General features: G+C 36.2%; 1 protein-coding gene across 3 annotated transcripts in view; it reads left to right on the top strand.

The window, feature by feature from the left end:
• CKAP5 (cytoskeleton associated protein 5) overlaps positions 1 to 14411 on the top strand; it is a gene marked incomplete at its 5' end in the record, with an annotated part of 71030 nt that overhangs the window by 35675 nt on the left and 20944 nt on the right. For all 3 annotated transcript variants that reach the window (XM_079709141.1, XM_079709142.1, XM_079709143.1), the window contains 11 exons: positions 87 to 212; positions 827 to 966; positions 1336 to 1510; positions 2096 to 2209; positions 3634 to 3762; positions 7695 to 7889; positions 8266 to 8401; positions 9552 to 9640; positions 11657 to 11782; positions 13753 to 13902; positions 14208 to 14411. In XM_079709141.1, the coding sequence (XP_079565267.1) occupies positions 87 to 212; positions 827 to 966; positions 1336 to 1510; positions 2096 to 2209; positions 3634 to 3762; positions 7695 to 7889; positions 8266 to 8401; positions 9552 to 9640; positions 11657 to 11782; positions 13753 to 13902; positions 14208 to 14411 (1584 nt within the window). The remainder of the gene's footprint in view (positions 1 to 86; positions 213 to 826; positions 967 to 1335; positions 1511 to 2095; positions 2210 to 3633; positions 3763 to 7694; positions 7890 to 8265; positions 8402 to 9551; positions 9641 to 11656; positions 11783 to 13752; positions 13903 to 14207) is intronic.

Here is a 14411-nt window from a genome sequence, read left to right on the forward strand (position 1 = left end):
ACATACCAGCATGTATGGGAAGAGTAGTAAGTACAGCCATGTTTATGGTTCTGTTCTGATCTGAAAAGTTCTTTTTGTTCTGCCAGGCTGTGAGGACTTCTGCCATCACCTTGCTTGGCGTGATGTATCTGTACGTTGGCCCCTCTTTGCGAATGTTCTTTGAGGATGAGAAGCCTGCCCTCCTATCCCAGATAGATGCAGAATTTGAGAAGGTAAAGATTCCACAAATGATACAATCCATAGTTGACTTGAGAATGCTTATATTAGTTAAGTTTAAACTTTTAACCCTTTGGAATGAAGAATATGTATGTATTTGCTTTTATATGTATAAGGTATCCCTGGGAAGAATTCATAAGAAATTGATGATTTTGTGAGGAAGAGAATTAGATAGCTATAGTATAGGATGGGACATTTTCCCCTTTGTAGCTTTGGAATATCAAACATTTTGAATGTATTACCTCTTCCAAAAGTACACTAAATATAACATTAAATTTTTTTTTTTAAGTAAAAAGAAACTTGACCTTCCTTGAATAAACTTTCTAATTGAAATTGCTAAGTTTTGGCAGACTTGCTCTGTATTGTCTTGGGCATACAAGTCAAAAGACAGCTTTATGATTGAGAAGTCAGATTCTAATAGGCTTGTATAAAGATATCTTTTGTCACATAGTCTCAAAATTGGAATCTAAGTAGGAATTAAAATATGTGCTGTGTGAATATTAAGTATTATGAAGGAATATGAAAGTTTGACACAGGTACCATTCTCTAACCAGTTTGCTCTCATATTCTTCATCAAGTTCATTAGCCTCACTGACTTATTTGTGTGTAGATGCAGGGACAGAACCCACCTGCTCCAACCAGAGGGATTTCCAAACACAGTACAAGTGCTACAGATGAAGGAGAAGATGGAGACGAACCAGATGATGGGGGCAATGATGTTGTGGATCTTTTGCCAAGGACAGAAATCAGGTTTGTTGCTAATGATTTATTTGATGTATTATGCTTAATTCTTTTTTTTTTTTTTTTTTTTTTTTTGCGGTACACGGGCCTCTCACGGTTGTGGCCTCTCCCGTTGCGGAGCACAGGCTCCGGATGCGTAGGCTCAGCAGCCATGGCTCACGGGCCTAGCCACTCCACGGCATGTGGGATCTTCCTGGACCGGGGCACGAACCCGTGTCCCCTGCATTGGCAGGCGGACTCTCAACCACTGCGCCACCAGGGAAGCCCTATGCTTAATTCTTAATGGTGTCTTCTGTTTCTCAGTCAAGGGTACCTCTGTGACATCATTGTTCTTTTAGGCATCTGGAATTAAGGATTCTGTCTTTTTTTTTTTTCCAGTGATAAAATCACTTCAGATTTGGTGTCTAAGATTGGTGACAAGAATTGGAAGATCAGGAAAGAAGGCCTAGATGAAGTGGCAGGTATTATCAATGAAGCAAAATTTATCCAGCCAAACATAGGTGAACTTCCAACTGCCTTGAAGGGTCGACTCAACGATTCAAATAAAATCTTGGTACGTAGAATATATACCTGTTTTTTTCTCTCCCCTCTCTGCCCCTGCAAGGGGATCCTTTTCAGTAACCTTCACCAGCAAAAACAAAAAGAGTTAGTCACTCTATTGCTTTGAACTAGAAATAGCTTCCTTTAATTTCTTAAGTGTGCCTCAAGATATGTTGGTAGATGGCAAGTTTATTAATCAAATTTTCATGAATCTCAGATTTGCTGTTTACCGGGCTCTGATATTAAGTATTTTTATATAAAACTGCTTGTAACACATATAAACAGGTTAATTTCTAATTTTTAAATTTGGATTTTTATGTGAGATTTTTCTTAAACTAGACTTTACCTTACTTCAAAATTATAAAGCATTGTAATCTCTAGTCTAAAATTCTAATATTCCAATTTTATGAACTGATGATAAAAGGAGACGCCATCACCCAAAAATTATTCATAAGCTGATTAGTATCATAATGAGCTGATTTTTTTTAAGTAGGCCAGAAGCTTCCTACTGCATTGACTGTATATAGCAGCAAACTTGGAAAACTTTGAGCACACCTTGCTACAGTTTGAACATAAGGTGTTGGCTTTTCCCACCCAGGTGCAGCAGACGTTGAATATCCTCCAGCAGTTGGCAGTAGCCATGGGCCCAAACATCAAGCAACACGTGAAGAACTTAGGCATCCCTATCATCACAGTGCTTGGAGACAGCAAGGTAATCCTGACTCTTTTTACCACAGCTCTGTTCTGGAATAGGCCAGCCACATGACTGGGCTAAGAATAATCCTTTTTTTTTTTAATTTATTTATTTATTTGTTTTTATTTTTGGCTGTATTGGGTCGTTGTTGCTGTGCACGGGCTTTCTCTAGTTGTGGCGAGCGGGGGCTACTCTTCGTCATGGTGCACGGGCTTCTCATTGCGGTGGCTTCTCTTGTTGCAGAGCACAGGCTCCAGGTGCGCGGGCTTCAGTAGTTGTGGCTCGCAGGCTCTAGAGTGCAGGCTCAGTAGTTGTGGCCCACGGGCGTAGTTGCTCCGCGGCATGTGGGATCTTCCTGGGCCAGGGCTCGAACCCGTGTCCCTTGCATTGGCAGGCAGATTCTTAACTACTGAGCCACCAGGGAAGCCCCAATCCTTTTCTTAAATGTAAGAGCGCATGTAAACAGTTTATAAACTTTGTTAGAGAAGAGAATATTAGGAGGAAGATAGTAAAAATTTTTACCTCCCAGGCATTATTAAGGTGATCAGATATCTCACTTACTAGCTTTGTGACCCTTAGATAAGTTGTTTATCTTCTTTGAGGTTCAGTTTTTTATCTATGAAATTTAATTCTTACAGAATTAAATAAGCATCTGTACATAAAGTACCTGTACCTGTCTCATACAGTATGTACTCAAAAAATGGTTGCTATTATGATTATGATATCGTTGTTTAAGGTGTTGGTATAAAGAGTGAATAAACATAAATTTTGGATCATGTATTTTATTTTCTACCTGTTCCCTCAACTACTAGAGTAGGATCTTCTGGTACTTCAGTAAGATATTTGCAGTTTCACAGTCCTGGAATTTGTCGCGTTGAAAGTTGCAAGCTCTTATGTTTATCCTTAATTGAATATTCGAATGTCTCTTTATTTTTGTGTAATTCATTTAATTTGAGGAATTGGACTATTTTAATATTTTTCACATCAGTAAGTCGTTCTCATTCTATGAATGCAAATTAATATAAAAACAAAAATGTTCAGTCAAATTGTTAATTTCAGTCTAACTGTTAAGAGTTCTCTAACAGGTAGAATTACATTCTTTAGCAGATAAGCAGGGACATAAGAGTCCCCAGAAGTTCAGGAAACAAAACCTAAGAGTTTGTTCCCCTAACATGATATTTTATGCCCAGGTCACTGTTTTCCCTAATTAACTGAGTATAGGATCTTTACAATTTGGAGTTTTATGTTTCTAATTTACTTTGGAGTTTTAGTACAACATGGATCTACATTCTCTGTTTCAAAGAAGATGAAGTATGTTCCAAGTACGTTCATATGGACTTTAGAGAAACCTCCATTGTTCGTGTTCATAAAGTAACAGGCTTTTCACTCCCTGCCTCCAAACCATAGCAGTGTTACCTTTACTGATTCTCTCTTCCATTCAGAACAATGTTCGAGCTGCTGCCCTAGCAACTGTGAATGCTTGGGCAGAGCAGACTGGCATGAAGGAATGGCTGGAGGGGGAAGATCTTTCTGAAGAGCTCAAAAAGGAAAATCCTTTCTTGAGGCAAGAGGTTAGTACCACAAATATGATTTGCTTTACTCATGTCTTTTACCTTCACAGAGGTTTGGGCCTACCTAATAAACATACATGAATGGATAGAATGAGTTCCATTATAAAATCGCTAATAAAATGAAACCAAATTCCTGGAGCTTTTTTATTCATGTGCCTCCTTTTCCTTTTTCCTTTCATGTGCTTTTTTAACAATAAAACTTTTTAAAGGATTAGCCTTTTTGTGAAGTTTTCTCTTTTCTTGAACTCTTAAATGGTAAAGCAAGAGGTTTTAATCATGACATAAAAATAGTTCAGCATTCAAAAATCTACTATCATTGTCACCCATCATACCAACAGGCTAAAGAAAAGTCATATAATCCTATCAGTTGACACAAAAAAAGGATTTGAGAAAATCCAACAGCTATTCATGATAAAAGCTGTCAGTAAGTTAGTAATAGAAGAGAATTACCTCAAGTTAAATAAAAAAGCATGTGCAAAAAACCTCTATAAATGATAATATTCTTAGTGGTTAAAGACTGAATGCTTTCCCCCTAAGATCAGGAACAAAGCAAGAATGTCCACTTTCACTGCTGTTACTCAGCATAGAACTGGAAGTTCTAGTCACTGCAATAAGGCAAGAAAAAGAAATGAAAGGCATACAGTTGGAAAAAGAATAAATAAAACTATCCCTAACTGCAGATAACATGACTGTTTACATAGAAAATTCCAGGAAATCTACAAGTAAACTCCTAGAACTAATAAATGAGTTCAGTAAGATTGCAGGATACAAAATAAATGCAGTCACATTTGACAAAATTCAATCACATTTCTTTATAATACATTGAACATATGGAAACCAAAGTTACAAACACAGTACAGTTTACAATCACTCCAAAGAAAATGAAATCCTTAGCTATACACTTAACAAAACAAATACAAAATATGTCTACTGAAAATTACAAAAATGCTGATGAAGCATTCAAGGAAGACCCAAATAGATGTAGAGACTTGCCATGTTTGTGATTGGAAGATTTAACATAGTAGAAATTAGAAATGTCAGTTCTATACATTTAATGTATACATAATTGATGTATGCATTTAATGTAATTCTTATCAAAATTCAAGAAAGTTTTTTTTATAGACAGAGTCAAGTTTATTTTAAAATTTACATTCTAGCTAAAACAATCTTGACAAAGGAAAAAAAATGGAAAGAACCTCTCTACCATACATTAGGGCTTACTAAATTAAATTGCTAACATAATCAAGACACTGTGGGGAATTCCCTGGCAGTCCAGTGTTTAGGACTCCATGCTTTCACTGCCAAGGGCTCGGGTTCAACCCCTGGTTGGGAAACTAAGATCCCCCCAGCCAAGCTGTGTGGCAAAAAAAAAAAAAAAAAAAAAGACACTGTGATAGCAAGGGGTAGGAGGAAGAGGATAGACACAGATAGGTGGAGCTGAAGAGGAAACCCAGAAATAGACCCACACAACTATGAGCAACTAATTTTCGACGGTGTTTCCAAAGTAATTCAGTGGAGGAAGTGTGGCCTTTTCAACAGATGATGCTGGAGCAGTTGACATCCAGAGACAAAAAAAATAAACCTTACCTAAATCTCACATCTTACACCAAAATTAACTCAAAATGGATTATGGGCTTAAATGTAGAACATAAAACTATAGAACTTTTAAAGATAAAATAGGAGAAAACCTTCAGGATATAGAAATTCTTCAGGCAAAGAATTCTTAGACTAGACACCAAAACCACAGTTCATCAAAGAAAAAATTGATAAATTGGACCTCATCAAAATTAAGAACTCTTACTCTGCAAAAGACCATGTGAAGAAGATGAAAAGATAGGCTGGAGTGGGAGAAAATATTTGCAACCTCTATGTCTGATAATGGACTATCATCGAGAATATATATATATATATATATAAAGAACTCTCAAAACTCAACAGTTAAAAATCTAATTACAAAATAGGCAAAAGACATGAACAGACATTTCACTGAAGAGGATATGCAGATGGCAAATAAGCCCATGAAAGGTGTTCAGCATTATCGGCCATCAAGGAAATGCAAATTAAAACTGCAATGAGATATCACAGACAACTATCAGAATTAGTAAAACAAAAAATTGTGATAACACCAAATTCTGGCAAGCATGTGGAAAAACTTGAACACTTTCCTGGTGGAAATGTAAAATGGTATAGCCACTCCAGAAAACAGTTTGGCAGTTTCTTATAAGACTATACGTGTAGTTACTACATGACCCAGCAAATCTTGGGCATTTATTCCAGAAAAATGAAAATTTATGTTTACACAAAAGCCTATATACAAATGTTCATAGCAGCTGATTCATAATAGCCAAAATCTGGAAACAGCCCAGATGTCTTTAAACAGGTGAATGCTTAAACTATTGTATATCCATATGTGTAATACTATTTAGCAGTAAAAGAAACAAATTATTGATACATGCAACAAGTTAGATAAATCGCCGAGGAATTGTGCTGAGTGACAGTTCCAATTCCAAACAGTTACATACTATATGATTCTATTTATATGAGTTTGAAATCTCGTATTTTAGAAATGGATAAAGAGATTAGTGGTTACCAGGGATTAGGGAGTAGGTGGAGGGAAGTGAATGTGGTTATAAAAGAGGCAACACATGGGATCCTTGGGATGGAGCTGTTCAAAATCTTGACTGCGGGAATACACTAACACATGATAAAATGGTAGAGAAAGCAATATAGACACACAAATGAGACAAAATCAGACTGGGGCAAATCAGTATGATCAGTGGATTGTATCAATGTCAATATCCTGGTTGTTTATACTATAGTATAGTTTCATAAAGTGCTACTGTTGGAGGAAACGGAGTAGAGTGCCTGGGATCTCTCTCTATTATTTCTTATAACTGCATGTGAATATACAATCATCTCAATAAATATCTCAACTAAAAAATAAATGCAGGGCTTCCCTCGTGGTGCAGTGGTTAAGAATCCACCTGCCAATGCAGGGGACACGAGTTCGAGCCCTGGCCCGGGAAGACCCCACATGCCACAGAGCAACTAAGCCCGTGCGCCACAACTACTGAGCCCGTGCTCTAGAACCCATGAGCTGCAACTACTGAAGCCCGCGTGCCACGACTACTGAAGCCCATGCGCCTAGAGCCCACAAGCCACAACTACTGAAACCCTCATGCCACAACTACTGAAGCCCATGCGCCTAGAGCCTGTGCTCTGCAACAAGAGAAGCCACTGCAATGAGAAGCCAGCGCACCACAATGAAGAGTAGCCCCTGCTCACCACAGCTAGAGAAAGCCCATGCGTAGTAATGAAGACACAATACAGCCAAAAATGAATAAATAAATTTAGTTTTAAAAATTAATTTTAAAAATAAATAAATAAATAAATAAATAAATACAGATTTTCCTGGCGGTCCAGTCGTTAGGACTCTGCTTTCACTACTGTGGCTGGGGTTTGATCCCTGGTCGGGGAATAATATCCCACAAGCCACATGGCATGGCCGAAAGACAAAACAAAAATAAAACGAATATTTTAGAGATATAGAGAAAAACTGTCTATGTAAGGCAGAAAGCAGAAGTCCTGGTAGAACTTGTCATCTTCTGATCAAATAAATATTTTGCATCTTCTCTAGCTGGATAGTTCTTAGAATTAAAAAAAGAAGTGAAAGTATAAGATGCATTAAGAACTATTAAAGCTTTATAACTTAATGCTCAAACATGGTCCAAAAAACTGTGTCCTTATCTTAGCTGATTATCTTCATTGCATGTTTATCATTTCATTGGACAATGGAAATGACTGATTTCACACTGGAAAGTTGTAGTGTGAGAACTAATTCAGTGTTTGGTACTGATAAAATCATTAAGCTGAAGATCATAAAGACAGTTTTCTACGTGCCGTGTGTAACTGGTCTTTATTTCTTTTGGCAGCTTCTGGGCTGGCTGGCTGAGAAACTACCGACTCTCCGTTCCACCCCCACAGACCTTATCCTTTGTGTTCCCCACCTCTACTCCTGCCTAGAGGATCGCAACGGAGATGTGCGAAAGAAGGCCCAAGATGCCTTGCCATTCTTCATGATGCATTTAGGATATGAGAAAATGGCCAAGGCTACTGGGAAACTAAAAGTACTACTACTTGTTGCTGCTGTTAAAAGCCATTTAGAAAAATACTGAACATGAATTTATATAGGCAAAAGATCATATTACCTCCTATGAGTTTCAACTTGAAATCCCAGTGAGAGCAGAAATAAAATGTTTAGTAGTGTAGAACTTCTAAAGAATCTGCTGCCTTTGCAGGGATGAAAATTGTGACCTTCTAGAACGGCAGCTAATTTACTGTGACTTCATAATGTGTTACTTCTCTTGCACTATGTGCTGCCTCCCTTACTTCATTGGTATTTCAAAACTAGGAGCTCAAGGATTTGAAAGCAGATCTGTTAGTAAGCATAGCATGAGTATATCGTTTATGTGGCCTCTCACCTCTGTTATATTGTCTCCCTAGCCAACTTCTAAAGATCAGGTGTTGGCCATGTTAGAGAAAGCCAAAGCTAACATGCCAGCCAAGCCCGCTGCACCTGCTAAAGCAACTTCCAAACCCGTGGGAGGATCAGCTCCAGCCAAATTCCAGCCTGCCTCAGGTAACTCTTATTTTGAGAAGGTTAAAGCGGAACGAAATAGCCAAGGGAACTCTTAAAGAAATAGAAACCTTCATTTTTTAATCACATTTCCTCATGGCTTAGATCCCAAATCCTCCCTCCATCTCCTTACCCTCCTTTCATAAACATTTGTCAAGTTACCTGTTTTATGCCAGGAACTGTGCTGAGGGTTTAAGGATGGTTAATTTGATTTCCAACTCCAAAAAGGAGTTTTGGAGTATCACAATGAAATACTCCAGAAAGCAAGTGCTCAATCTTACTTTTAAGGTTTCCACAACTATTTTCTGCTATTGGATATTACAGTTAGAAGGAGAATTGGGACCATCTAACTTAACCCTCTTTATTAACAGGTAAGGAACACCAAAGGTTAAGTGACTTGCACAAGGCCAAACAGCCAGCCAGTGCCTGAACCAGCAGAGACCTCTGCTTAACTCATTCATAAATGAGTTCCCCTTCCACTACACTTGGCTGTTTGCTGATCCATTCTAATATGTACTAAACTTCTTCAAGGGAAAATTCTTGATTTCTTCATCCTAATGTTAAAATTTCAAAATGTACAAATAGAACACTAACCTGAAACCACTGCTCTTCTAGACTTATTGCTTAAGCAAAATAATAATATTCTGTTTAATGGGGTAGAAATTATTGATGCTATAAAGTTAGAAATTTTACATGTGTTAAATTTTTGGTATCAAAGTATATATTCATTTATAACATTTATTGGGATCTTGCTATATGGTATATATAGTTTACTGTAGTATCAAAGGTGATACACTCTTCCCTTAAGGAAGTATCAGTCTAACAAAAAGGTTTTTTAACTGCTATTTAGAAAATGGTCTTAAACTGCAGTTTAAATGTTGATAAAGGAGATGTAGATTTTCTGAATTAATTTCATAAGGAAATCGGGGAGAAAAAAGATTAGGAAAAAAATCTAACTGAAAGTGCTTTAAAAATGGATACATTTGTTTAAAAAAAACTTTTCAAAAAAATAAAATAAAAATAAAAATAATTTTTTAATAGATATATTTAAAACTACTGGCTTTCTCACCATCATTATATATTTAACCTGCCCAGAATATAGTGATATTAGTTAGAGTTTATATTTACAGTACATGCTTTTTTTTTCTCAAAGCACCTGTTGAAGATTCTGTTTCTGGCACTGTAGAACCCAAGCCTGATCCAAAAAAGGCCAAAGCTCTAGGAGTTTCCTCTAAAGCAAAGGTATGTTCATTCTGCAACTTAGATGTAGAATTGCTTTTAATTGTTTTATACACTGAGTCATTCTTTTAGCCAAGATCATATTACATATGAAAGATTATTACTACTCTTGATATTATCTAATTATAAAGTATTTATTTATACAAGTTTCTGTGGCTCACTTTTAATGTTACCTCAAAACCAAGACTCCTATTTTCAAGAGCTACTGCCAGGGTTTCTGTCATCCAGGTTTTGAGGGAGATTTTCAGTAGTAGGCAACTTCCTTTAAATTTGGCAGTTAAGTCATCGTATTAGAAGGTGTTCTGATTAGACTAAAAGGAAGTATCTTCTGTCCCCACACCAATGGGATTTGATGCATCACCAATCCTTTTTAGCATCCATGCAGAGTTGGACAATTTAAAGAAATGTTTTCAAATGCTCGACCTTAAATATCCCCTGGGTGTTTTTTCATTTAATTAAGTTTTTGAATCACAGAAAATTGTCATCAGTTTCTATATCAAGATTCAGAGCTTGTCAGTGTATTCAGAGAATTGACTGTTTAATACTTACAAAAGGAAAATTGCAGAACTGTGCAATCAGTAGTAAATCTAATAGTAAATATAAATAGAGAAAACTATTTCATTAACTGCATGTAACTGATGAAAGTATGCAGAGTAGGAAATGTTTTATTATCCAGTACATTTATTATTACATCCACATTATAGAAGGGGCACTCTGTGGCCAGTTACTCATTTTTCCTCCCTATGCTTGGGTCCTTCAACTCAGTGAGTTAGTTTAAATGAGTAATTATCTTCTGAACTATCCAGTGAAGCTGTTCTTTTCCTGTCCTTCTCCCTCTCCTCATCCCACATTTAACAAGCGCTTATTTCAGTATTTTGATCACAAGTACTCTGAAGTATTTTTGACTCTGTTCTTAATGCCACTTTCTTTTCAGTCTTTTGCAGTTTATGAAGCAGTTTCACATAAATGATCTCACATTTGTTTTGACTGAATGACTTAAGTGAACTAGAAAGAAATGCTGGCCTACTAAAAATAGCAGACTTTTGCTATATTTATAATATAATAATAATAATTCCAGTAATGAAATTCAAATTTTACCTTAAATATATATACCATGTGTTCACAATTTCTTTCCATCTGATACAAAGATTCTGAATCTTGGATTATTTTTAAAAGCCACTTAAAAAAAAATCTATCTATCTATTTATTTATTGGCTGCATCGGGTCTTAGTTGAGACATGCAGGATCTTTCGTTGCAGCACGCGGGCTTCTCTCCAGTTGTGGTGCTCGGGCTCCAGAGCACGTGGGCTCTGTAGTTGTGGCACGCGGGCTTAGTTGCCCGGTAGCATGTGGGATCTGAGTTCTCTGACCAGGGATTGAACCGGTGTCCCCTGCATTGCAAGATGGATTCTTAACCACTGGACCACCAGGGAAGTCCCTAAAAGCCACTTTAGTAACTTAAGTATTTAAAATGTTTCTAGCAAATTTCTCTCTAGAAACAGGTTCAAAGGGTCTCCAGTTACAGTAATGTTATAGAGATACATTTTATATACAGAGAAACAGAAAAGTTTTCTCAATTAAGTTATGTGAAATGTGTGCATACCATTCAAAATGTCATTAATATGGAAAGCTATAAACAGTGTTGAAGATTTCAAGAAAGAAAAGAACTATCCATTATATGTCAGTTATATCAATAATTTTTTAAAAAGAACTATCCAAGAAACAAAAATAGCCTGTAACCCAGACCACAGATATATAATAGCAGCTTTTCCAACCACATCACATGCCAGCCCAAGGACTAACCAACAGTTACTTAAGAGTGCCATTAGAAACATTTTTAGAAAACCTGAACACAAACATATCAAATGCAAGATTCTGTGGTTCATTTTTTTGTTTCATTTGGAATATGATATATAAAGGTGTCTCTGGTTTATATAGTGCCCTTTTGCTGGGCAGTAACAGCGAATTCCCAAGAAGTAGTAGTCTAGCTAATCAGTATTCCCTGTACCTTGGTTGTAGACTGCACAAGGAAAGAAAGTGCCAAGCAAAACCAGCTTAAAGGAAGATGAAGACAAATCTGGTCCTATTTTTATTGTTGTTCCAAATGGAAAGGAGCAAAGAACGAAAGATGAGAAAGGATTAAAGGTAAGGAAGAAATAAGAATCTTCAGGAGTTTTTTGCTTGTTTGTTTTAGTTTTGTTTTGTAATCAAGAATAATTTTTCTGTCTGAAATTCATATCATTGTGAAATATCTAATAATTAACTGAATCTTTTGCTTATAAATTATATCTTGTTTCTGTAAGACTATTTTTGGGGGGGGGGTTTGTTTGTTTTTAGAATCAAAGACTGGAAAGTAGTCATTGATTTTTTTTTATCAACTACACACATGTAATATGCTACTCCTTTATTCTTTCTTGTACCTGACACCTTAAAAGATAGATTTGGTAACTATATATGGCTAGTTTGATCATTTCATGCTTTTTTTTTTTTAACATCTTTATTGGGGTATAATTGTTTTACAATGGTGTGTTAGTTTCTGCTTTATAACAAAGTGAATCAGTTATACATATACATCTGTTCCCATATATCTTCCCTCTTGCGTCTCCCTCCCTCCCACCCTCCCTATCCCACCCCTCTAGGTGGTCACAAACCACCTAGCTGATCTCCCTGTGCTATGTGGCTGCTTCCCACTAGCTATCTATTTTACGTTTGGTAGTGTATATATGTCCATACCACTCTCTCACTTTGTCACAGCTTACCCTTCCCCCTCCCCATATCCTCAAGTCCATGCTCTAGTAGGTCTGTGTCTTTATTCCCGTCTTACCCCTAGGTACTTAATGACCTTTTTTTTTTTTCTTAGATTCCGTATATATGTGTTAACATACGGTATTTGTTTTTCTCTTTCTGACTTACTTCACTTTGTATGACAGACTCTAGGTCCATCCACCTCACTACAGATAACTCAATTTCATTTCTTTTTATGGCTGAGTAATATTCCATTGTATATATGTGCCACATCTTCTTTATCCATTCATCTGTTGATGGACACTTAGGTTGCTTCCATGTCCTGGCTATTGTAAATAGAGCTGCAGTGAACATTTTGTTACATGACTCTTTTTGAATTATGGTTTTCTCAGGGTATATGCCCAGTAGTGGGATTGCTGGGTTGTATGGTAGATCTATTTGTAGTTTTTTAAGGAACCTCCATACTGTTCTCCATAGTGGCTGTAACTATATATGGCTAGTTTGATCATTTCGCTTTTGATGTTGTTTTGGTTTTATTAATCAGTTAAAACTTTTCAAAATATATACATTAGAATTTTTAAAAATTCAAACAATACAAAAAAAGTACAGAAAGTATGAAAAGCATGTCTCCCACTCCAGTCTCCCTACACAGGGAGGATGTTATTACCAGTTATTCTGTGTATTACTCCAGAAATAATAATATTCCATACCTATACAATCATATATATATATATAAATATATAGCCCTTGTTTTACACAGATGGGAACATGCCATACTCTTTGTTCTGAATCTTACTTTTTTCTTTAAATGGTATTTGAAATATATATCTTAAAGATCATTCCATATCTGCACACATGTATGCATTCATTCTGTTTATTGATGCATCATATGTATGTACCTTTCTTTATCCTCAACCCACTATGTTGAACATTTAGGTTACTTCTAATCTTTCACTCTTATAAACTATATTGCCATAGGCATCTTTGAATATAGGTTTTGTGCACATATGTAAGTATATTTATATTAAACTCCTAGAATAATATGTACATTTAAAATTGTGATAGGTATTTCAAATTTGCCCTTTATTAAAATTGCACCAACAGTATCCACCATGTTATACAATAATAGATCATTGATTTTTCTAGTAAGAATTGCTGAAAATTCTATTCCTAGAAGATTTTCAGAGTTAAGCTTCCAGAAGTATGACAGACAGATTGAGAGTACATTTGACATTCATACTTAATTATACATTCATCTTGGTGAATTTAAAAATATCCTGTTAAACTGATTCCTGCAGCTGCTTTAAATAGAGTTCTGTACCACATTTCAGTTGAACACCTTACAGCTCCTTTTCACTGTTTTTTTTCAGGTGCTGAAGTGGAATTTTACTACTCCGCGGGATGAATACATTGAGCAACTAAAAACTCAAATGTCTAGCTGTGTGGCTAAATGGTTACAAGATGAGATGTTTCACTCAGACTTTCAGCATCACAACAAAGCCCTTGCTGTCATGGTTGATGTAAGTTTGCAACAAAATAAATATGCATGAATCTCAGGCATGAAAATACTGAGCCCTGTGAAATAATCGGAAATTTGCATGAATTGAGAAGGAACTGGAAAACACCATGTTCTCTGTTTTTAGAGCTTTCTTATTATCTGATAGAATAAATGACTATATGTCTATAATTCGGGGTCTTAAATGGAGGCTTAAAAATCTATCATTTTCTTTTTGCACTGCAGTAAAATTTGAGAGTTACTTGCCTAATAGAACTTAAATTTTTATACAGTCTAATTTGTGAGGGTTTTGTATTGTTCTCTTTCAAGCACTTGGAGAGTGAAAAAGAGGGTGTCATTGGTTGCCTGGATCTGATCTTAAAGTGGCTTACCCTGCGGTTTTTTGACACCAATACAAGCGTCCTAATGAAAGCCCTAGAATATTTAAAATTGCTCTTCACCCTGCTGAGTGAGGAGGAGTATCATCTTACTGAGAATGAAGCATCTTCCTTCATCCCCTATCTCATCCTCAAG

The sequence above is a fragment of the Hyperoodon ampullatus genome (genome assembly GCF_949752795.1).
Source record: "Hyperoodon ampullatus genome assembly, chromosome: 7".
NCBI classification, from domain to species: Eukaryota; Metazoa; Chordata; class Mammalia; order Artiodactyla; family Ziphiidae; genus Hyperoodon; species Hyperoodon ampullatus.